Below are 24,317 nucleotides of genomic sequence, written 5' to 3'. Positions count from 1 at the left end.
CCACCAGAGTCTGAAGGAAGGCCTGACGGTGCAGGAACGCTTGAAGCTCTTTGAATCCAGGGACTTGAAGAAAGACTAACTGCATCCTGTCCCACCTGACACATCCTTCCCAGCTGGTGGCAGCACAAGCCCAGTGTGGCTTTCATCTGCATCTGTGCTTTTCACTGTTGCCATCATTAACTGTGGGTATGGATGCATGAGAGACTGCTGTGTGGGATGTTTGCTCCATCCCTTCCCTGTTGATTCCAACTTATTGTCTGTATCACAGCTTTTCCCATGGTATTCTCGGATTAGTCACACTCAAGTAGCAGTGGGGAGGGCTCCCCACTGACATCTGAGCAGGACCCCTGTCCTCCACCACACTCACTGTCAGTATTAAGGCACAGCAGCCTGTTAATAAGCTAGCCTGCCTCAGATTACACATGTGGGGACCTGCCATTGGCTCTGCTCTACCACACACAGCTGAGCACCACCCCTGCTGGTTAGAGCTTCTGCGGTTCTCCGCTGAATGTTCTAGTCTGGCCTGGTTGTGGAGGGGCCTTGGATAGTGTCCAGCCTGCCCCCCATTTCCTTTCGACCTGAAAGGACAGCATTTTGTATTTGGCCCACTGATGCAGCTTATAACCATATCCCAGATAATCCTGGCAAATCTTTCACAACCTGGAAAATGTTGAAAGCAACCAATCCTATTTTGGTTTTTTATTAAATCTTGCACAAAAGCCCCGGCCCCTCTCATTCCTTCCTCCGCTCGTGCCTCCCTTGCTATGATAACCCTGGTCTATTGGTGGCTAGGAATGGTGACCTGCAGCCTGCACCTTCAGGCTTGTCAAGTGTGATGATCCTTCCCCGGGCCATCTAGAGGAGAGAAACTGCTGGGTTTTAACCTGTCTGAAAAGAAGTTGTCAATGTTGCATGGGGAAGGGATGAGAGGAGACCTGTTGTCAGGGCAACATGCATGTGCTCAGGACTCCGGTCTGAGCTCTGGGAGGTTCCCTTGAGGTGTCTGCTTCTCATGGAGCCATTACAGGGAGCCTGTGCTAACAAGTTTGCTTTTCTAGCTAGCTGAACAGAACCTTTCAAACTACCCAAAGCATTCTAATGTTGTTTCCTTAAAATTTCTGTTCTCATTTAAAAAAAAAAAATCATACTATAAGATGCAGCACACAAAAGAGCCCCATGTCAGATCCCACTGTCCTGAGTCCCAAGTCCCTGGCTCGAGTTTCCATTTTGTGTTGAGTGGGTCAAATGGTCTCTGGGTACACAAGTTCAACTCACGTATGAATCCCTTCTGTCAGTTCTACAGGACTTGATGTTCAAGGCCATCCAGTGTCCAGCTGGCCTTGAAGTAGACAGGCAAAACCCCAAGATACCTGCTTTTTGACATATCCAAGTGCACTGCTGGCCAACAGACAAGCCCTAGGTACATCCCCTTTGCACAGATTTTTAAGTTCCTCACTGGCACATGCTGCTCAGTTATCATTTATGTTTGCAGCATTGGGCAAGTCAGATCTGTTGAAAAGAAGTTGCTGGTGAAACAGTGTTTTGAGCTCAGAGTGGTCCACACAGTAGCATGTGCGTGGCTGGGATTCAGGAGCTATAGTTTTGTGTTGAGGACCACTGTTCTCTCTGGTGTGGTTCCTTTACAATGTCCTGCTGCCCTTGGGACTCTGTGGCCCCAGTGAAATCATCTTCCTGCCGTGCCACAGAGCCTTCTGAAGATGACAAGCCTACAGGTCAAAGAACATTTTTTGTTCTTCACCTCAGAACCCTTGGACATGACCTTTGCTAAACACAGTACCTTTGAGTCAGAGACAAGGGTTGGGAGATAAGCTGTACCTATCTCATCTGCCACTCACGCTCCCACTGAAGGCTCACTTTTGCCATGATACAGTTAACTCTGCTCTGGGGCTGATTTCATGTATAGGTGTTTGGTGTATTGACCAGATACTGAACTGACACAGTACAAGGATGCCTGGATCGTCTCCCACTCTCCAAGCCACTCTGAGCAGTAATGTGAATCAGGGTGCATCTTGAGTTTCTTGGCAGTAACTTCTGGCAGAAGTGAACCAGGAAAGAAGCTGGTCTTCTGTGTCCCTGGTGGCCATGCAGGCCCACTGCAGCATTTTATTTGGCCTTCTGCTGTCCTCTGTCAGTTCCCTTCCCCCAGACTGTGCCAGGATCACTTTTGCCTGACCTCCTTAACAGGCATCCCATTCCCTGGAAAGAAGCTGAAGGTGGTGTATTCCAGAGAGGAGGCATCAAATGTACAAGTAGAGTTGGTCCGGACATCAGTAGAAGACGATGCTTGCTGAGTTTGGAGTAGTATAGATCAAGAAGCCTCAAAGCTACTCCCAGCCCAAACATCAGTGGCATGCTTTCTCCGTTTCATGTTGGGAGCAGCATTAAAATTTATTCCAGAATTTTATTTTCTTGTAAATATACATTTGTAATCTGCCAGCATCTGCAAGCAAACTGCCATTACAAGGAACCTACCTGACATCATTAGACAACCGATGTGAGCACATGCTTAAATTACATCCTGCACATGTGTGGTGCCCAGCAGCTGAGCAGAGAGCATGTTTGTCACACGGGGCTGCAGATTTTCCAGTGTGGTTGTGTCCACAGAGCCAGGGCCATAATGGGAAGCCCATTGTTTCAGGCATACCAGAAGAGGTCAGGACCTCATGAAGTAAGGAAATCCAGAGGGAAGAAGGCTGAGAATGTGTAAATTCACTGAGAGAAAGCTAAAGTCAGAGTTGACCCTCCACAGGATCCATCAGAACAGTACTGAACTGTGTGTAGTGGTGTATGTCTGTACTCTTGCACTAAGGGCTCCAAGTTCCAGGTCAGTCTAGACTATGTAACAAGGTTCTGACTCAAAATACAGATGGGTTAAGGGTATGTACAGCTTAATAATCATAGAACCACCTACCTAGCCTAGGGTTCAACTATAGCATTACAAAAAACACACTTGTGAACATATGTCAAAAAGGAGCCTGAGAGATTTAACTAGGAAAAAACTAGTGTGAAAGATATTTGATGGGATGTGTACTACTGTTAACTTCCCTACAAAGGGTGCACTGACTTCTACCCTGGAACTATAGAGAACTCCTCATTGCTGGCACTTATCTGGTGCTGAGGAAAGTGGCTGGATACTACATAGCCTGCACTGTTTGTGTGAACCTGCAGGCCTGTCCCACACACCAAGTGGTCTTTCTTCTGACCTCCAACCATACCCTGGCTCCCAAAACCAGGCTAGATTAAGCACCCAGAGGTCCCATGCATCCTGACATCAGGGAGAACTCTGGAGTTTCCCACTCCTGCCTCTATGTATGTATCCGATGCAAACTGCACACCAAAGTTGGCTGGCAGCTACAGGCAGACTCAGCCCCCAAATGCACAAGCATACCCAGTCCCCACTCTGCTGGTGGAGGGGACAGTTTCCTTCCAGCCGACTGGCCTGCACCTTGCAAAGCACTATAGACTACCAGTGCAGGGATGCATACAGCCTTTCCCAAGGGAGCACTCAGCCTTTCCTATATATCAGCAAGTAACATTAAGTATTTCTGAGACATGATACAGAGATTTCAGTGCCACATTTTTCTAAAACATCTTGTCTAGACATCCCTTTAAGGGGGTGTGTAGGGCAGTGTTGGATTCAGTGCAAACCCCACTCAGACATCAGAAGACCATGAGTTAGTGAGATATGGTAGCTCACACATTCAATCCAGCATTTGGGAGGCAAAAACAAGCTAAGTTTAAGGCCAGCCTGGTGTACATAATGAGTTCCAGAAGAGTCAGGGCTACACAATGAAACCCTATCTAAAAATAACCCAAACAACAAAAAAGAATGAGTTATTAACTAGTCTTTTTAAGGGCTTTGCAGAGTATACCTGACCCACACTTGTAGCAAGCCCTTAGCAGTGCCCTGGTTCTTACCCAAAGTTCTCAGAGACTCCGGTAGTGTCACTCAAGAAAAACCAGGACTAGATGAGGCACTTTTGGCACCCAGCCTTCAGGTTTCTTAGTGTTTTTGTTAGGGGAACTGGCTGGGGTCGTAAGTCTGGGTGCCTAGCTTCTGATAGAAGTGCAGTGCTGGGTTGTGCAGGAGCAGCCTGGCCATCAGTCTCTATCTAGCTGCCTGACTATATATATGTATATGTGTGTGTGTGAGAGAGAGAGAGAAAGAGAGACAGATAGAAAGAGAGAGAGAGTGCGCTGGAGTCCAGGAAGCTCCCTGGTTATATTTCTGTGACACTGGTAAGGAGCAAGCCCCATCAGTAGAGAGTTTAAAAACTGGACAGTTCAGAACTGAAGGACTTCAGGGCCTCTCCAATTTCTGTGGGTCACAGGTGGGCCTGGCACAGCTTCCATGGCCACCATCATTTGCTGTAAGACATGCAATTATAAGAATCCTAGCTGATACAGCCCACTCCAGCTTGCCAGTCAACATGCCCTTGGCTCATTTCTGCTTTAGAAGTTAGTCGTACCACACATCTAATTTTATTTTAGCTAGGAATAGATCGTAAAGAACACTAAACTCAGTATTAGTTTTCTATCACAAACTTCAATTTAAATGGATTTTAAATCACTGTAAGCTTTACCTTTGGTTTTAATACCAGGATTCAAAACCAGTTCTGTGGTACTTAACCAGTGTGGCTTTCTGTAGGTGTGCTGTGTACAATATATTGTAAGTATCGCAGTCACAGTGGCTCCTTGACAATCAGAACTTTAGGTGACCTCCCACTACAGCTGCTTGATTGGGGCTGGGGTACATGTCTGTGAACAGAGCACCACACAGGGCCACTTGGCAGCAATCACAGGCTTGTGCCATCTCACCTGGTATTGAGTTTCTGTTCTGATACAATTTGGTCGCCAGACTAAATATTATATGTAGAAGAAAATGGAGCCTCACTGAGCCAGGGAGGCTGTGAGCACAGCTGTTCAGAACCAGTTTAGGCCTCAGTGTATGTGCACAGGGTGTGGCCTTCCTCCAGATAAAGTATCCCCTAACTCAAAGTTCTTACAGTCCAGTGTGAGGTGTTCACTACAACTGAAATGTTAATTTGTAGAAATATTTATTCCTTTGTGTGACAAGCTAGAGTCCTTGGCTGTAGCTAACCATTTTTATTGTGTAAATACTGCTTGATTTTACATGAACTGTATCATAATAAACTATTTTTGCATTGCCCTCTGCATGCATATGGGTGCTGACTCAGCCGGGTGAGGACCAGAACACCTAAAGTCCTGAGTCATAAGCTTACTAGTATCCCAGAATGGGCTGGTCATCTAAGTTTTATCACTTGCTGCTTTCCTTTTACAGTTTCTCAGAATATTTTTGTTTTCAGGATATTTACATTTTCACACGTAAGTCACAATATTTTATGTCTAGAATCTAAGGTACTTTGACTTGGTAAAGAAACTTCAGGGGTTAAAAGAATAGGAAAAAAGTCCAGTGAGAGTTCCTTTATTAATCAAGGTACTAGAACTGTCGTATTAGATAGAGCTTTCGTGTTTTGTTTTGTGGTGCTGGAGCTGAAACCCAGGGCCTCAAGAATGCTGGACAATTCCTCTACCGCATGAGCCCTGGAGTTAGAGCTCAGGCTGGCCTCATCTTCAGTTCACTGAGGACCAGTGTGCAACACTACATCCAGCCCGTCCTACATGGATTTACTGTCAATATAATTATGCCTGTGTTTTTTAAAGTATCATAATCTAAAATAGACAACACAAAATTTAACAAAACAGTGTTTGCTAATTATGATATATTCTTGATGTTTGCTGTATCTTCTTTAGTATACTTAGAATAATAAATAAGGCCAAACAGAATGGCAGCCAACCTGATGTTCTGATGTAAGAGGATTCAGAGTTTGAGGCTAGCCTGGGCTAAACAGAAAGACCCTATCTGTCCCCATAATAACCCCTCAAAAGGTTAAAATAACTGGGGTGGGTTTTTTTTTTCCAATATTGTTACAGGCTTTATTTAAAAAGAATATGAAACTGACTGGAAATACAAAAAAGTTTCTATACCAATTAGAAATCAACTTTAGTTTATGTTATAAAACAGTAAAAGAAAGATATAAAAAGACATAAAAGAATATTTTTAGTATGTTATTGCAATTGTTTAGGGACTTTTCAATAGCTTTTTGCCCATTAAAAACTATGAGAAAATGTACACCAAAAAGCTTTGGGGAACTAACCTGATATGTAAGTATAATTTAAAATTAGTTAGCAAGCTGATCACTCTTTCATGACTAAAATTTTAAAAATAGCTGGGGGGGGGAGCTTTAATCCCAAGCACTTGAGAGGCAGAGGCAGGTGGATCTCTGAGTTCAAGGCCAGCCTGGTCTACAAAGTGAGTTCCAGAAGAAACAAAATCAAAAACCAAGAACAGAAAAGAATCTCCCACCCACCAAACTGATCACAGTAATAAAAGACTGACATTTCCCTAGCATCGGATCCCACTGAAGACATCGGATCTAGCCCAGGCAGTTCATGAAGAAAAAGGCACTCTGACTGAAAGGAGAAGGAAAACTCCTTTTAGGTGACATCTGTCTGTGGTGGGTCTCATAAACCCGGGTGCATATCAACATATCAAAGAGGATGCTGGCCAGCTCCCTGCCCCCATCACTCAGTACCTATGGCTCCTCCCAGCACTTCTCAACCTGCTCTACTCTAAACCTTCCCTCCCAAGGGTTGGGTTTCCACTTCCCTTCTCCCAGCCTGACCTCTATATATCAGCCATTTTGGTTACTCTGGTCTTGGTCTCTTGGTCAGTGGCTCGTCATGTTTAGTCTGCTGGTCATGTTCAGCCTGGACTCCCCTACTGCCTGCCTTCTTCAGACCTACAATAAAAATATTCTCCATACTTAAGGAGTAGTCATGGTCTCCTTTCAATTTTTCATTCAGTTAACACTACTAAGAAGAAAGTTAGGATGCAGGGCTCAATTGCATTCTACACAGTAGTTCTGAAGACTGGGAAGTTGGGATGCAGAGCTCAGTTGTATGTCTACACAGTTCTGAAGACTGGAATAAATAAGTAATTTCATTTACAGTAACATGAGTAATAAATCATACTCAAACTACAAACATTGATATAAGATACTCCAGCCCGAAAAAAGAAAAAGAAAAACTAGATGTAAAAGACTTAACTATCAACAAAAATTCTTCAAAAGACAGGAAAAAAACAAAACAAAAATTTCTAGACTACCAAAGACCAAAGTTATGTAGAAAACATTAAGACAAAATGCAAGCCTCAAGTGTATTGAACAGCCCTGGGCACTACCAATAAGTTTAGCCTAAAGATGGGAAAAGAGGAAAAGGAGAAACAAATATGTTTCTAATATGCTAAGTGCTACTGTTAATCCCAACTCATCTCAGTCCCTTTTCCAGATTGGTCATCCATGCCCTCTCGCAGGCTGGAAGCCATTTCTTAGCTTTCCTAAGGTGTTTTTCTTTCACTTGTGATTCCAAGAACGTGGCTACCTTCTAATAAGAGTTATGTCATCTCTCTGATGTGTAATTACTTTTGTATCTCCTTCGCTACCCAGTAAATTTGTGAGTGAACAGAAAACCTAAAAGCATCAAGAGAAATTAAGGGTATCCACACTCGTGGGTCAGAAAATTCAAAATGGTAACCCCAACTTAATCTACCAACATAATCCCTATCAAAATCCTAGATGTTTTTATATTTTTTTTACCAGAAATTGGTGTGTTCATTTTAAGATTCACATGGAGATGTAAAAGACTAAGACTATAATTGGAAACAGGATTCATGTTGCCATTTCTCAGAACCTACTGCTGTTCTTACTGATCTAGACCACCGCTGCTGTTCCACACTCAGACAATGCAGAACCCAGACATAAACCCAGATATAAAGTGAATGGTCAGTTGATCTTCATTCAGCAAAGGTTTTTAATACCATTTCTTAGGGAAAGAGCATCTTTTTTTTTTTTTTTTGGATTTTTCGAGACAGGGTTTCTCCGTAGCTTTTGGTTCCTGCCCTGGAACTAGCTCTTGTAGACCAGGCTGGCCTCAAACTCACAGAGATCCGCCTGTCTCTGCCTCCCGAGTGCTGGGATTAAAGGGGTGTGCCACCACCTCCCGGCTGGGGAAGATCATCTTAAAATGGAACTGAGACAAATGAGACACCCACATGTACTACCCTGTAGCACCCAAAGTAGGTGTGATAGTACATACATGTAATCCCAGTACTTAGAGAGTGTAGGCAGGGGGCTGGAGAGATGGTTCAGAGGTTAAGAGCACTGCTGCTCTTCCAGAGAACCTGAGTTCAATTCCCAGCAACCACATGGTGGCTCCCAACCATCGGTAATGAGATCTGGTGCCCTCTTCTGGTGTGCAGACAGAACACTGTATGTATAATAAATAAATCTTTAGGAAAAATAAAAGTGGAGGCAGAAATATAAGGCCAGCCTTAGGGCCATACTGAGTTTGTGACCAGCCTGGTCTACATAGACAGTCTCAAGTCAAGCAAAAGAAAAGAAAATAGTGTATGATGTAATATCTCTTTACAACTGCAGATAACTCAGCAAAGCTATTTAGCCCCTGACAGCCACATGCTGCCACGTGGATACCAGCCTTCCCTGGAAGGGATGGAGATAGGAATCAGGGAAGACACACACCATCAGGCAGATGACAAAGAGAAACAGGCTAGGAAGTATGCTTCTAATTTTGGAGGTATGGAAATAGTACCAGAGAGGAGTTAACCAGGAGGTGGCTGTTGCTCTCCCAAGGACTCCTATCCTCATCACAGGTGTCCAAATAGCTGTATACTACCCTACAATGTTTTAAAAGTATGCAGTAGGCTAAGGCAGACAAGTAACAGTTCATATTCTAAAATATTTATTGAATATGCCAAAGTTCAAGGTCCCCAATGGCATTGTCACTCAAAGGACATTTTGTTATCTTCCCCCACCCCCCACCTGAGCACACACTTAAGAACTCACAAGCTCCAGAAGGCAAGGAACTTCTTCAACATAACTACTTCTGAGTATTATACTTTACAGTTTCTGTTCCATCTTGTGGAAAATCAACATCAAGTTTACTTGTCTAACACTAAGTAAAAAGGTAACATTAAAAAGGGTGAAAATACTGGGAATGGTGGCACATGCCTATAGTCCCAGTACCTGAGGCTGAATCAGGCAGATCTCTCTGAGTTGAAGACCAGTCAGGGCTATATGGTGAGACCTTATCTTCCGGCCTCTTTCCCCACAAAAAAACAAGGAAACACGTATTGAGCAGTATCTGCTGCTGATGGTTCCATGAGCTAAAGGTCACTATCCACTCGGACTGACATTAGGGGGCCACATGGAGCTTGTCATGCACACAAGCATGAACAATGACAAAACTCTAGCTCTTATGTCACTTGAGCTATTTGCATATAAAACCAAAAAATGTAGAAAATGGCACAAATGCATATGAGAAACTTATTCCTCTGACTCCCTGGGAATGCTCACCCCAGGGCTGAGATGACAGCCTGGGCAGTTCTTATTACCTCCAGTACTCCCAGTCATCAACTCCTGATCATGACTGAGCAAACAGCCATGAGTCCACAGGTGCTGGAGGCAAGGGCACTTCTCAGTCCACAGTTTGCTCCTATGTTATGGGGTATGAAAAATTAGAAGCAAAGCCTGGAGACAACCTCAGGCATAGCCAACTGGTGGTGCTCACTTGTGACTAACTGCAAGGAGGCAAGGCCAACTGCGGAGAGTCAATACTATCAGACATGCCTAGTGATGCCCAGAAGCCACTTAAAGAGGATGTCCTGTCTATGTAGGCAACTACTGCTATAGGACAGCCTACAGCTCACACTGTCGCCTCCTCCCTGATTTCTGATGGTGATACAAGGACAGGAAAACTTTATCAGCCTAGTGCATCCAGGACTGCAAGCTGGAAGACTGAGAAAGACAGAGCAGGGTCAGTGCCCTCGCTGCTTTTGGGGGAAAAAGCTGTATTTGGTGGGGTCAAATTCTTCCCAGATGCGCTCAAATTCCTCCAGGAACAGCCGCACATACTCTGTGTCCTCCATAATCAGAACGTTCTCACGGTTATTCTGGATGGCCTGTGTGGTCCAATTGAGGGAGCCAGTGATGAGCACCTTCTTGTCAACGATGGCAAACTTATGGTGCATGTAGCCAAGGTCCTGGTCATGCCGTACCTGTATACCTGTGGAGCCAAGGCAGCCTTAATTATGCCCACAGAGGTGCAGCTACCCCAAGCCTGCTGATGTCCTCTGCCAGCTACTACAGGGTGGTACTGAGATGACAGGAAGAAGGCAGTCTGTCATCCATGTCACCACACTGAAAGCAAGAACTCTGGATGACACCAAACACTTCTCTGGGGAACAACCCACTCACTCACACTACCCAACTAAGCCTAAGTCTATAAACACTACCTCAGAATCCTTCAGAGAAAGGAGTCAAACATGTGACATACCCTTGCCTTTCTTGTCACTCAGTCACTGGAGGACACAAGCCTAGGCAGGAGAGGAGTGTGCTTTGGCTTTGGCTGGCCAACTTGACTCACACCTCCCAGGGTGCCTCACTAGCTAAATGGAAAAAGCTGGGCCACACCTGAACCTGCTATCCTGACCACAGTTCTGGCTTTGGCTTCTTACTTTTGAGGGTATGTTTTCTGGCAGGGATGCTGGGATGAAACCCAGACCCTTCACATGCTGGGTAGGTGATCTACCGGTCTCTCCTTCACTCCCGTCTCTGCCCCCACTCCACCCATCTCCTGCTATCACAGCCAAGTCTGGCAGCAGCCACCTCACCACAGACCACAGAGGACCTCTTCCTTGCTTTAGTCAATCCCCAGCAGCTAGTTCATGACTTGGGGACATCATGCTGTCCCTGAATGCCTCTCCAGCACTCTCAATGCCTCTGCAGCTATCTTCGCCACCTCACTTCCTATATGATCTTTGTAAAGTTTTCCAGACCTTTCTCACTTATGTGTTTCCCCACAAGTACCGGGCTGAACCAAATGCTGACAGATGGTGCACTTGTTGATGGAACAATCTGGAACTCACTCAGCTGTGGCCAGATCATCAGTAGAAGTTCCATCTGTGATGGCAGTTTGGTTCTTGTTTTACGACTCTCCCAAAATCTGAATACCGTGACATCTACTTGCCCATCCACCAAAATGATGGACTGACTGGAGACGGCTCTGCCAGTAAGGAAGGCGGGAGTAGCTGTCACTGAACCGCCCTGGGTGATATACACAGGGCAAGTTGTTGTCTGAAGCAGACCCGGTTTCTACACTCTCCGAGGGAAGGCGGAGGGCAGGCTGTGTGCAAGGAAAACTCAAGAGCAACGCAAAGCCTCAACATTCCTAGGGCTTCCCAAACCTCTCCTCACTGTGGCACGCTCAGGCTAGCTGGGTTGGGGGAGGGGGACTGACTCTTGGGTAAATGAGGAATCTAGCAAAGTTTGCATTCCTGCAGGGTCCGCCACTTAAAAGAGGGCAAACCGGGGTCACAGGAGGATAGAGATCGCCACCTGTTTCCGGGGCAGAGCTGCAGGCTAGCCAGACACAGCTGTGGGCCCAGAGGCAATGGATCATCCGCCACACTGTAGGGCCCACTTCCCAGTGACCACCCAGCCTAGGGGAAAACTCACTAACCAACACTAGCCACTAGTCACTCCTAATTCCCCTGTGGTCCACGCAGAAGTAGCCGAGGGTCCCTCACTGTTGACTGGGTTCAAACTTCTTTACGTTTTACCCTCCTCGCCTTCCTTCGCCTTTCAGCCGGCAACCACCTCAGAAACTCCTCCTCCGAGGCCAGAGCCAAGGAACAAGTGGGAATTCCCGCACACCTTACTCTCGTGGAGAGCACAGTCACGGAACCGAACGTTCTATAAGCCTGGGCCCCTCACACCCGCGCCTGCCTGCCTCCACCTTCCCCCTGAAAAGCTGGGGCGTCAAATAAGTCCTCCAGCCACTTAGCCCTCCTCTGGCTTGCACCCTCGGCGGCGGTTTACCTGCCTTGCGCAGCAGGCCGATCTGCGAACCGTTGAGGGCCATGTAGTCGCAGTCAGTGATGACCCGCACGCGCACCCCGCGCTGGTGCAGCAGCTGCACGGCGCGCCCCAGCTGCGGGCTGGAGAAGGCGAAGAGGCAGAGCTCCAGACTGGAGCGGGCAGCCAGCAGCGCGCGCAGCAGGCGGCTCAGTGAGCTCTCGCTGTGAGGAAGGCTGCACGGGCAGCCCGAGGAGGGCCTGGGGGGCAAGCCTGGGCTCTGCAGGAGGGCCTCGGTACAGGTCACCTGCGACGGGAAGAAGAGCACCTCGCGCCGTGGCCGCCGCCCGACCAGCAGCCAACGCAGTAGCCACGGCAGCGCCTCTAGGGCCAGCGCGACACCCGCGCCGGCCGCGACCACCAACCGCCAACTCGAGCACCCCATGGCCGCCACCTCAGAAGCCCGCGGCTAAACCAGGCGCTTGCGCGTGTCCGCTACACGCTAGCCCGGCCCCGCCCCCAACCCCGGCTGGCCACGCCCCCTTCTGGACCGCCCCCAGCCAGGGGCTGGGCTAGCTTCTAGCTGCTGGGCTATCCTCTGCTCTCTCACCCTTCTCAGTGTTGAAAGCTTGAGGCACGGGCACTCGGGACTCGACTAACAGCTGTGTGCCAGGGACCACAGGCTAGAACCATGGTCCGAGCCACCAAGCCAGCCACACACTACAAACACCCCGCACCCACTTCTACTGCGACGCTGCTCTGCGCCTGTGCCCAGGGCTGACAATTCCCTTGACTGGAGGCACTCTCAGGGCTCACCTTCCCTGTCGCTGACCAACAGGCCCCTAAATGGACCATAAAGAACAACAGGTAGATCAACTCAAAGCCCTTAAAACGGTGTAACGATAATGATAGTCAACTCTGCTTGGGCCAGCGGAAGATCTAAACCAGGATGAGAAAGAAAAAGAAAGAGAGAAAAGAGAAGGAAGGAAGGAAGGAAGGAAAGAAGGAAGGAAGGAAAGAAAGACAGATAATGAGACGGGAAGGGAGGGAGGGAAAAAAGAAAGAGGGGAGGAGAGGGGAGGGGGAGTGAGGAGAAGGGGAGAGGAAAGGAGAGAGAGAGTGGACTGGAGAGATGGCTCAGCCGTTAAGCTGCTCTTCCAAAGAACCTGAATTCCATTCCCAGCAACCACATGGTGACTCACAACCATCTATAATGGGATCTAGTGCCCTCTTCTAGCGTGCAGGCATATAGGCAGACAAAACACTGTATATATAATAAATAAATAAATAAATAATAAAACGAGTGATGGAGCAGACCAAAACTTCAGGGACTTCCTCGCCATGAGAGTTTGTACAGTGATGCTACCCTCTCCCTGGTGAACTTTTTTCAATTTGAGTGAACTTAAGTCCCTACACAGATTTTTGCATCTTATATACCTACTTAAACTGTTGAATTCTGGGTAAAATGGGTTTCAGAGAAACATGCCAACTAGAAGTTCCCACCCTGGAGGAGGCACAGGGAAGAGGACAACAGAGAGAAAAATCTTTTTTACCCATTTTTTTTAATTTTACTGATTTTTATTGAGCTCTACATTTTTCTCTGCTCCCCTCCCTGCCTCAGAGAGAGGGAGTCTTGAACTGACAACTCCCCAGCACCTGCTATGTTCCACGGGGGTGGGGGTTAGGTCATCCTTGGGTTCTTCAGCTAGGGACTGGCCTCCCAGGGAACCCACCAGGCTTTCTTGCAAAGGTCGGTAGCCGGTAGCGGCATCGCCCAGAGAGTTGCCCAGGAGCTGGAGGGAGTGACGCTCAGAAAGAGAGGAAGGGTGGAGGCTTGGGCTCCTCAGGGATTCCTGTGAGAACCCCTCTTGTGTTCAGCCTAAGCATGTCCATTATGACATACATGACCCATTTCTGCCCCAGGAGAAGGTCCAGAACCAGCCCAGTAGCCACGAGACTGGAGGAGGGCTGGAGATAGTAGAAGCTATACTGGGTCCTAACGCCTGCAGTTTCGACTGGGTCTCCAAGCCTGCTTCCCCTGAGATAGGATGGTCTTTCTATTTTGGGGACTCCTTTGCGTTATGCCTGTGGTCTGCCTTTGTTTATGCCCCACTTGTATTTCTAGTTTCTAGTTCTGAAGACATGGGCAAACTAAGAAAGAAACAAGCCGATACCAACATTTTCTGAGTGACCTTAGGTGGCAGGATTTTCACAGTTTCCTCTTTGATGGCGTCTTAAGTTACAGGTACCTACATCACTCTGCAACTTGGTATCTTTTCCAGTTTATATATATAAAAACATATATATATATAAACATGTATGATATATACTAGTTAGCTTGCTGGCAGTGGTGGCCCATGCCTTTAATCCCAGCACTCGGGAAGCAGATCTCTGTGAGTTCAAGGCCAGCTATCCAGAGTGAGTTCCAGGACAGCCAAGGCTAAACACAGAAACCCTGTCTTGAAAAACTGGGGAAAAAAAAACTCTCCTAAAATAATTTCAGGGGTGCCTCTTAAAATAATTACAGCTGAACTTGGTAAAAGCTAAAGTCCTTCACAATGAAGATAGGCAAAATCATGAGGAAGGTCACCTGAGCAGCCATTCATTTTTCCCAGCCCATTGTATGCAATTAGGTCCTAATTGCATAAGACCTCAAGGTTTTCTGGAAAAACTGGGGCTTGCAGGCTAAAACCTAAAAAATACAGAGGGAGCCCACCAGCATAGCGATAAAAAGCTGTTGCATGTATTGGGCAAAGGCCCCAGACGTCCCCTAGCACTGCCTCTGAGAGAAGTCTCCCACAATAAGTGATGCGTGTGTCACTGTTCCGTTTCATGGTGTTTAGAATTTTATAATCGAGAGAAATTTACATATGCGTTGTCAGGGTTTCTGTCCTACCAGGTTCCCGCAATGGTTAAGTCCCAAAGAAATCACACAGAGGTCTACATTAATTATAAACTGGATTGGCCCATTAGCTCAGGCTTCTTATTAACTCTTATAACTTATATTAGCCCATTATTCTTGTCTATGTTAGCCACATGGCTCAGTACCTTTTTTAGCAAGGCAGTCACATCTTGCTTGCTCCATGGCTGGGTCACGACTGCAGACCAAGCTTTCTTCTTGTGCCCTGCCTCTACTTCCTGCCTGGTTGTCCTGCCTATACTTCCTGCCTGGTTGTCCTGTCTACACTTCCTGTAGCTACTGGCCAATCAGCCTTTTGTTAAAATACAATTGACAGGGTACACACCATTGTCCCACAGCACTCCCCCCCCTTTAAAAAAAAAACAAGAACTCTGAATCTAATATCCATTGTTTAGCTTTTCTCCTGACCATTATCCATAACAACTTGTAACCAACATTCTAAACAAGACAGGCAGGTCTCCATGAACTTGAGGCCAAACCTGGTCTACACAGTGAATTCCAGAACAGCCAGAGTGATGTAGAGAAACCCTATCTAAATAAAAAAAGAAAGAAAAGAAAAAAAATCTTTCTTAGCAAAAGCTAATTCCAGTGTCCACACCCAAACCACCCATGTTCCCTGATGGAAGCAGGCTGGCAGACACTGTCATCAGACTCACAGCTTCGGAAAATTATTCAGGACATCCAAGTGATGTCTGTGGAATGTTGCTAAATACTCCTATAAAAAATGACAATAGGATTCTATTTCTCTTTTAAATTGTCACTTAGATGCTGACTCTAACTGACAAAGTTTCCAGGTGCTTGTTCCTTAAGCAGGAGTCTGATGTAACAAACAGCTGATCACAGTTGCCTTGTTCTAGAGAACTCTGGTCAAGCCAGTTATACAACTGCATTTAACCTCACAAAAATGATGTTGATCCTGATGTAACATTTTCGGTCTTTCACTTTGTCCCCTAACGTTCCCCACAAGGGCGTACAGTCATAACCCCCTAATCGCTGACTCGCGTTCTAGATCTCTTTGTCTTCCGTTAAGTTTCATGTGTCCCCCAGAATGGTCCCCCCCGAGGTCCTCTAACTACCGCCCTTTCTACATTGGCACTTTTGTCAGCTTGAGGTAGTTTAGAGAGATGTGTGCGCCAAACCCGTACAAGCAGTTAGGGTGACCTATGAAAGGGGACTCACGTGCCCTCTGACTCATCCTTCTTCGTGCCCCTCTACCCATTCTTTTCAGGACTGGGTGCTAAAGCAGCTGGCACGAAGCCTGCTTTGCATCCGTTTCCCTTTCTCAGCTACTCTCAAACAGCCTTAAGGGACTTCCACATGAGCTTACCATCCTTCAGGACCAGCTCCACTCTTTGGCGGCCGCAGAACTCCAAAATGAAGGAGTGGTTCTGACTCCTGCAGAGGATGGATTTGCAGGCTCCTGCCGGAACCACGCTGCGTCACACTGACAGATCCTACGTGATCTGAGAGAGCTCCTCCTCGGTGTGGGTTTTCATTTCTTAACCCCCCTGGCTCCTCCGCAGAGCCTTGTCACTTCTTACTACTCACAATTTTACCCTGCCTTTTAAATGTTTAACTTATAAAACACCTCCCCTAAAATGCCCAGTATTCCCCCACACCCAAACAAAGGCTTTCACCCTCCAACAACTATTTTTTGTCACTGATACATCCACCAAAAGACCTGGACACTGTGGAGAAACTCTGGCTATAAGTGAACTTCATTCCCTTCACCTCAGGCCAGACACAATTCTTCCCACCAATCCTCTCTTTTTTCCTGTTCCCCTCCCTTCAATGTGCCCTAGTTCTGCCACTCTGGCTAGCTTGCTTTTGGTGCAGCTCTTGCTGGTGGTGGAACTGGTCGTTATCACCCTGAACAACTAGACTTGGAAGGGAAACTTCCTCCCTCCCCCCATTCTTCCACAACCTTGACCACAGATCTAGTACTCCTCGAACTTAGCAACTCTTCGGGAATCCTCTCCATTCTGACCACTGATAATTAATTATCATGTTAAGTTAATTTAAGTTTGAAGAGCTAGCTGGGAATAAGCATAAGCTAAGGCAACGCTTTTATAATTAATAAAATAATCTCCGTATCTTTATTCGGGAGCTGGCAGACCAAAGAACGATCTGCTACATTACTCTGTGACCAAATCATCTACTTTTGACCCTCTACCAGTTATTTCTCCAGGAACACGTGACAGCAATGGAACAATCCAGCAGAGCAATCAAATTCAAACTTAGTTCCTGCTAAGTGGACCCAAGGACAAACCTCTTCAACCCGGACTACCCTCTCCAAACAACTGGCGACCTCAGCTCAGAACAGCGAAGAAAAAGACAACACCCTACTCCTTTCTTGTTTCCAGGATCTGAAATGCTAGAATGTCCCCAGCCACGGAAAAACAGAAATCCCACTGAGGTGTCTGCTGTCATTGCCCAACCGCTGTCAGTCAACCACAACCTAACAACCCTGGCAGGGGCAAAGAGTTGGGTAGTGTTGGGAAAAACAAGCCCAGGAGGAGGTCATTGCAATCTGCAAGTACCCTCCACCAATGTATCATCTTCCTAGTACCTAAGCCCCTGACCCACCTGGCTCTAAGAGCCTGACAAACTCACTCCCTTCATAGACCCCTCCATTCTTGTAGGAGAGTGGCTGCCGGTGTGTGCTAATAAACAGTCTCGTTTGTGGAGGTCAGATTCTGGTCTTTTTTCTGTCTTTTGTCTCTTTGCTCTGTGCTCGGAAATCTAACAAACAGACCTTCTGTGGGCTCCACCCTGATGCTTAAATCCAGCAGAGCTGGTCCCCCATAGTGATCTCTCCAGTCTCACTCAGCCCTCTAGCAGGCTGCTTGCAGGAGCCCTCTCCTCCCACCCTACCTCTATTCCCTGGAGACTCCACCTCTTCCTGCAGACCAGATCCACCTAGCTCTTTCCCTCAGTGCTTCTCAGCCTTCCCTCCTACCCTATTTCCATTCCTTCCTGCTACCCACCAGACTATGAAAGCACTCTTTACCAGGGACCCCACGGCCACCACACTTTGTCCAGAGAGGGCAACAGCAACCAAAGAATGGAACAACTAACTGCCCAGAAAAGACAAGACCAGATTATCGACACCTAGAAACACCTCAACAATCGTTAGCTCCAAATGCTTAGATCCCAGTGCAAAACACAGACAGTCAAGACAGTGTAGTGCATCCTGTCTGAGCACTAAGGATTAGAGCTGGATATCAACAACAGAACGTATACAGACCATGGAAACTGAAGAGCTCACCACTGAATGGAAAATAGGTCAATACAGAAGTCAAGAAGGAAATAAAACACTTTTAGAATTGAATGAAAATAAAAACACGACATACCCAAACCCGTGGAACACAAGGCAGTTCTAAGAACCAAATACATCAGATAATTGGAGAGGTATCTCCTATTAGCAACTTAATGACCCACCTGAAAGATCGATAACAAAAAAAGATTTCAGACCCAAAAAGAGAAGATGGCAAAAATTAATTAGACTCAGGGCTAAGATCAATGAAATAGAAACAAAAACAATTCAAAGAATCACTGAAATGAAGAGTTGGTTCTTAGGTGTTTCTCTATATAACAGCCTTGGCTGTCCTGAAACTTGCTTTGTAGACCAGGCTGGCCTCAAACTCACAGAGATTCACCTGCCTCTGCCTCCTAAATGCTGGGATTAAAGGCGTGCGCCACCACACCTGGCCCTGTTAATCTTGATTGCCCAACTAAACGGTAAGGCTCTATTGCTGAAGACATCACTTCAAAACAGATTTCTGTGAATTTGAGGCCAACCTGGGCTACAAGAGCTAGTTCCAGGAAAACTAGGGCTGTTACACAGAGAAACCCTATCTTGAAAAACTAAAAAAAAAAAAAAAAAAAAAAAAATAGCTAGTTAGGGACTCCAGAAATGGCTCAGAGGTTAAGAGCACTGACTGCTCTTTCCAGAGGTCCTGAGTTCAATTCCCAGCAATCACATGGTGGCTCACAACCATCTGTAATGAGATCTGGTGCCCTCTTCTGGCCTGCAGCATACATGCAGACAGAACACTATACATAATTAATAAATAAACCTTAAAAAAAAAGACGTAGTTAAAAACAAGCCTAAGCTAAGGCCGAGCTTTCATAATTAATAAGCCTCCATGTTGTTTTTATTTGGGAGCTGGTGACCCAAAGAAAAAGCAGGTGGATCACTCTGAGCTCAAGGCCAGCCTGGTCTACAGGGTGAGTACCAGGCCAGTCAATGGCTGCATAGAGAGGACACATGCAGGCAAAATATTCATATGCAATTTTTTTAATTTAAATATCCAACAACTTAAAAAAAGTAAAATTGAAAAAGCTACATAAAAGTCCAAATGATATATTGCTATACAAGATGTGCCAAAGGGAAGACGGTGACAGCCTATGGAAGACATGGGAGCTATAAACGACAAACTATTCAGACAGTTGAAACTGTATATGACCTGTCAGAAGGGCTCAGAAAGTGAAGGTACCTGCCATGAAGCTTGCCAACCTGAGTTCAATCCTCAAAACATAGAAGATGGAAGAGAACTCGTTCCTATAGGTAGTCTGACATGTACACACACCTCGTTCCTATAGGTAGTCTGACATGTATACACAACTCGTTCCTATAGGTAGTCTGACATGTACACACACCTTGTTCCTATAGGTAGTCTGACATGTATACACACACACACCTCGTTCCTATAGGTAGTCTGACATGTATACACACACACAACTCGTTCTTTTTTTTTTTTTATTAACCCTTTTCCAAACTTTATTCCCAGGCTTCTTCAGCTTAATTTGCTACAAAGAATGAATTGTGTTTAAGCAAAAACTGAGAAGAGCTGCAGTGTCCAAGGGGCTTGGGCTTAAAAATATTAGCGATCCAGATTTGATCAGATCCATAAACAAAAGACCTTTAAAAAGCAGCCATGATATAAAATAGCAGCTCCTGTAACTTCTGCAAGAGTCACTTCTTCAGAAGTCCCCTCCATTCAGTTTGCCTCGTTCTTAGAAGCCTCATCAAAATTCTCCACCAGGTCTGGGACTTCATCATCATCATCCTCTCCAGTAGCAAGGGGTGCTTTTCCATCCACAGATTGTTTGGGCAGAGCTTCAGCCAGTCTCCTTAAACTAGTCAGACTGTCTGCCCCAAGCTGGTTTAGAATGCTGGGAAGCATTTCTGTCCGTTGCTTTGTCTCGGCGTGGCCTGTAATGGTGAAGGTGTTTGCTGCCAGAGACGCCTGAACTTTAGGGTTGTTAAAATGGATCACTGTTCCTTGGTTTGTAAACATGTTCACCTCTTCAATACCAGAGATATTGTTCACCCCTAACTTCTTTAAGGAGAACTTCAGTTTTTTATCATCTGCTGTGGCTGTTCTGTGAACCACCTTCTTCTTTCTGCGAGCAGTTCCTTTCCCACCAATGTGCACTTGTGCCTGCAGCTTGGCCAGTTTTTCCTGGTTCATGATCGTTTCTTTCATCTTGTCGGAGTGGAAATGGGGCTGCACGGGGGACTAGGGTTCGCGCTCAGGGGGTCTCGGGCGGACCAGCTGAGATAAGGCGCACACACGCGGGGACACAAGATCCACAACTCGTTCTTATAAGTAGTCTGGCATGTACACACACAGACACAATATGTAAAATAAAATCATTCAAAGATTTCATAAAAGCATGTATGTGCATTCTCTCAATTCCTTTAGAATACATAAAATAGTTGACGTAGTGCACACAGTTGGATTAACTTGCTGTAATGTTTGAGAAGACGACAGTGTGCAGAGGGCACAAGCTCTCCATGACTACAGCCAGTGGACCAGTTTGTTTCCTGCCGTTCTACTGAAATACTCAGGTGGGCATTTAAATGGCCGTTTATAAAGGTAAAGGGGGAAACCCTGTGCTAGAATGAGGGGTCTAATTTTAATTGGACATCTTAATTACGTGAGTCGAAGGGGGCTTTTGATTGCTGGACATCAGTACTTCAATTGGTGGACCTTGTTAGTCAGCCTCAGGAGGAGGAAGTGGCCTTGGTGGCTATCTTTAGGAATGTGGCCTAATGGGTTTTAGCTAGGCAGAGGGATTGGGGAGAAGGGCAAGGCCTGCCGGAGCCATGTTTGCCAGGCTCCTGGTGGCCAGAGTCCCTTCACATCTGAGATGACCGGCTTACAGCCTTACCTTGTCCCCCATAGTTTTGGAGGTTCCAGTCCATCAGCCAATTAACTGGGCCTGTGCCAAGGGAGTACATAATGGTGGCAGCAGGTAACTCAGCAAAATACACATCTCGTGGCCACGACATCGTCACCTAACAGCCTCCCTCTCTGAGCTCCTAAGGTTTCGGGTCCTCCTGAACAGTGCTATGCTGCAACAGGGCTTTGGGGGGATACTTGCTGTGTGACACTGTTCTTGGGGAGATATAAACAAACATTTGCTCACCCCAAATAGGGAACTGACAACAGAAGAAAGTACAGATACCATCAAGGTCAACCTGGTGAACCAATGAGTTTTACTGGGGTCAAAGACAGCTGCATCCCTCACCCAGCAAAGGTGACAGCTCGCAAAAGCTAGAACCTGGAGCACACTGCACAGGCTGGGGAAGCTCAGCATGTCAGAAAAACATCCTTCCCACGCAGCTGCTCTAGGCAGGCAAGCATGTCTAGAGTGTCTGAGCAGCCCTTACTGCTTGTATATGTTTGGGGAGGCATTTTTGCTTAAAAAGCCTTCCTGCTGGACGGGATGTTTACAACACTGATTATTTCACTTCCCCTGTAAACATCATGTCTTTTTTTAATATATTTTTTATGCTCTATTTAACTTTATATTACGTGCATTGGTGTGAAGGTGTCAGATCCCCTGCAACTGGATCTTCAGACAGTTTTGAGCTGCCATGTGGGTGCTGGGAATTGAACCTGGGTCCTCTGGAAGAGCAGTCAGTGCTCTTAACCACTGAGCCATCTCTCCAGCTCCCTAAACATCCTGTCTTAATGATTTTTTTCCCTTAAAATGTCCTGTTTTGCCTCCTTTTTAACATCCTGTCTTCAAATATTCTGCAGATTGGGGCTGGAGAGATGGTCCAGCCCTTAGGTGCGCTGGTTGTTGTAATGGATCTGGGCTCAATCCCCAGCACTGTTTAATTAGCATGCATCTGTAGCCTTTAACTACTGAAGCAAGGCTATGGAGGAGTGCTGCTTACTGCCTTGCTCCCTATGGCTTGCTCAACCTGCCTTCTAAAAGAACCTAGGACCACCAGCCCCACCCACATTGGGCTGGGCCCTTCCCCGTCAATCATTAATTAAGAAAATACCCTACAGGATTGTCTACAGTGAGATCTTATGGAGGTAAGTTCTCAAGTGAGACTCCCTCCTTTCCCGTATCTCTAGCTTGTGTCAAATTGACATAAAACTAGCCAGCACATGCATTTTCTGATTGCTGAGTCAATCTTTAAGAATAATACTGTTTTCAGGGGGTCCACAGTGGTCCGGAACCACACTCAGCGTCCCATTCTTTGTCCCTATTGACGCAGCAAGTTTTACTCTCTAATGGGTGTGCAGAGTGCACTCCTTCCTGTGAAATGGCTGCAGAGCTACCTCAGGTTGAGCTCCTGCTTAGAGGCTCAGCAGCTGAACCGGCAGACAAGGCTTTGGAAAAGGCTTTCTTTGACTGTAGGACACAACTTCAGGGAATGTCCTAATGCGCGAAACAATCCCACACCAGTTAGGATTTAAAGGGGTATTTGTTTTGGGGGTAAAACTCACAAAGCATGAACAGTCAGGAAAGGAGCCTAGTCGCCAGAGCAGGAGCAGGAACCAAGAGCAGGAACTTGGGCCCAAGAGAGCAGGCCCGAGGCTTGCTGCTCTTTTTTAGAGATAAATAGACCATGCCCCAGTGGGCTGATATTTCAGCAGCTATTGGCTGAAGGTGGGGAAGGTCCTCCCGCAGCACCTCCCCCTTTTGTTTAAGTAAGAGCATTCTAAACCTACTACAAAATTATATACAATAAGAACAAATATCCTATCCTAACTAGCCCAAGTCTTGCATAATAAATAACTTGGGCAAGTCATGAGAGGAAAGTTGTTACATTTATCTAGTCTTCAACCCCATAGAAGATCCGAGAAGGGAAATAATGTTACCTGTGTAATTAGGAAGTGCAATCAAACATGCAGCAAATCACAGAGACAACTGGCCACCTGGGCAATCACCCAAACTCACGTTTTCAGCCTTGAAGCAACCAACTTTAACTAAGGCCTAGAATAACTGACAGATTATTTTTAACAGGGAAGAGATTTTTCAAAACCGTCTTACCCTGTCTTGGCAAGATTGGACAGTTCTGCTTATCCATTTCCGGATACTGTGTATTTTGTCAGTAGTTGAGGTATGGGCAGTTCCTTGCCCAGAGGCCGGTTTTGTCAAGAAGACAAGCTCCAAGTGGAGTGTCTTTGGTGCTCAACAATCTCTTGGGAATAGGTCGGTGTTTCCAGGAGTGATTGTGTCTCACTACTACAGAACTCTAAGATTAAATTAAATGCCATTTTCTACAGCTCTTCGAAGAGGTTGAAGACTATTTATACAAAAGTATCTTAATCAGAGGTAGAAATGTACACTGCAATATGGTATACATATATCAATACTATATATATATATATCAATACATAAAAAATGTTTTAAACAGAGGTGGAAGCATGCATGCATACAATATTCAATATAATTTAACTTTGTATCCATAGACAAAAAATTTATACCAATGTAATTATCTATAAATAATAGCTCACAAATACCATTATTATCTATCCAATTTTCCCTCTTTTTTTTTTTTTCAAAAAGATCCCTGAGCTTAAAAAATTCCTCTCCCAACCCTCAACTGTATACTACTTATAAGCAACCCCTAAATACTGTCCCTAAATCTGAGGACAAACTTTGTTGGGAGAGGGGACATCGTCCTCTAGAATTACTTCTGGCTGTCATGGGGGCAATGTTCTTTCTGAAGGATCCTGTGAAAGTAAAATGATGGTTAAATTTCAAGATCAATGTCTTTTAAAATTGCAAACAGTCTCTGAGTATTTTGTGGAGGTCTGGCCAGAATGTTGTACAAGATGTGCACCATTTCAGCTAACCAAGTTGGAATCATATGTTCAGCTGATACCCGAACCAGAACTTGTAGTAGCGCTATCAGCATCACGATGTCATATCAACCGAGTGGAGTTCTTGTTATGGGGGACCCATCTTCTTTCTGGAAACTTCAAAATCAGGGTAGAAAAAAACTCATTGTTCATTGTGGAAAACTTAAACATTAATTATACAGACATATACAGACATACATATATTCAATGAAAGGTATGATAGATATATTCAATGAAAAGTATGATAGATATGAAGAAAGCAAAGATTTTTTTTATATTTATTATGTATACAATGTTCTGTCT

The 24,317-nt window shown here is 45.7% G+C and overlaps 3 protein-coding genes across 10 annotated transcripts in view; 1 reads left to right on the top strand and 2 right to left on the bottom strand.

Annotated features, from left to right (window-relative positions):
- The window catches only part of LOC121456268 (myosin phosphatase Rho interacting protein), a 130,063-nt gene extending 124,872 nt beyond the window's left edge, over positions 1-5,191 (top strand). For all 7 annotated transcript variants that reach the window (XM_041664263.1, XM_041664264.1, XM_041664266.1 and 4 more), the window contains one exon: positions 8-5,191. In XM_041664263.1, the coding sequence (XP_041520197.1) occupies positions 8-79 (72 nt within the window). In that variant the 3' untranslated portion in view covers positions 80-5,191. The remainder of the gene's footprint in view (positions 1-7) is intronic.
- Positions 5,192-8,839: 3,648 nt separating this feature from the next.
- On the bottom strand, positions 8,840-12,463 carry Pld6 (phospholipase D family member 6). Of its 2 annotated transcripts, none has more exons than XM_041665201.1 (2): positions 12,000-12,463; positions 8,840-10,185 (listed from the first exon to the last, which is right to left on the bottom strand). In XM_041665201.1, the coding sequence occupies exons 1-2, from the start codon at positions 12,418-12,420 to the stop codon at positions 9,938-9,940; spliced, it is 669 nt and encodes a 222-aa protein (XP_041521135.1). In that variant the 5' UTR covers positions 12,421-12,463; the 3' UTR covers positions 8,840-9,937. The 2 variants fall into 2 exon arrangements, with proteins under 2 accessions (XP_041521135.1, XP_041521136.1); XM_041665202.1 differs by having other exon boundaries at positions 12,004-12,463.
- A 7,435-nt stretch (positions 12,464-19,898) lies between these two features.
- Positions 19,899-20,387, bottom strand: LOC121456983 (transcription factor BTF3-like). The gene has a single exon (XM_041665574.1). It carries the CDS (start codon positions 20,385-20,387, stop codon positions 19,899-19,901), a length of 489 nt encoding a protein of 162 aa, XP_041521508.1.
- Between the last annotated feature and the right edge of the window lie 3,930 nt (positions 20,388-24,317).

This window comes from Microtus oregoni, unplaced genomic scaffold (genome assembly GCF_018167655.1).
Source record: "Microtus oregoni isolate MIOR12 unplaced genomic scaffold, Mior012 000015F_ref0000493, whole genome shotgun sequence".
Classification (NCBI taxonomy): domain Eukaryota; kingdom Metazoa; phylum Chordata; class Mammalia; order Rodentia; family Cricetidae; genus Microtus; species Microtus oregoni.
Note: the sequence above shows the minus strand (reverse complement) of the source record. Positions and strands in the feature narration are given on the sequence as shown.

Bases quoted from the DNA above. Each gene is read 5' to 3' on its own strand.
- Pld6 (XM_041665201.1), bottom strand. From the start codon at position 12,420: ATGGGGTGCTCGAGTTGGCGGTTGGTGGTCGCGGCCGGCGCGGGTGTC. The intron at 10,186-11,999 runs GTAAACCGCCGC...TTGGCTCCACAG, and splicing joins CGGCCTGCTGCGCAAGGCAG to GTATACAGGTACGGCATGAC.
- LOC121456983 (XM_041665574.1), bottom strand. From the start codon at position 20,387: ATGAAAGAAACGATCATGAACCAGGAAAAACTGGCCAAGCTGCAGGCA.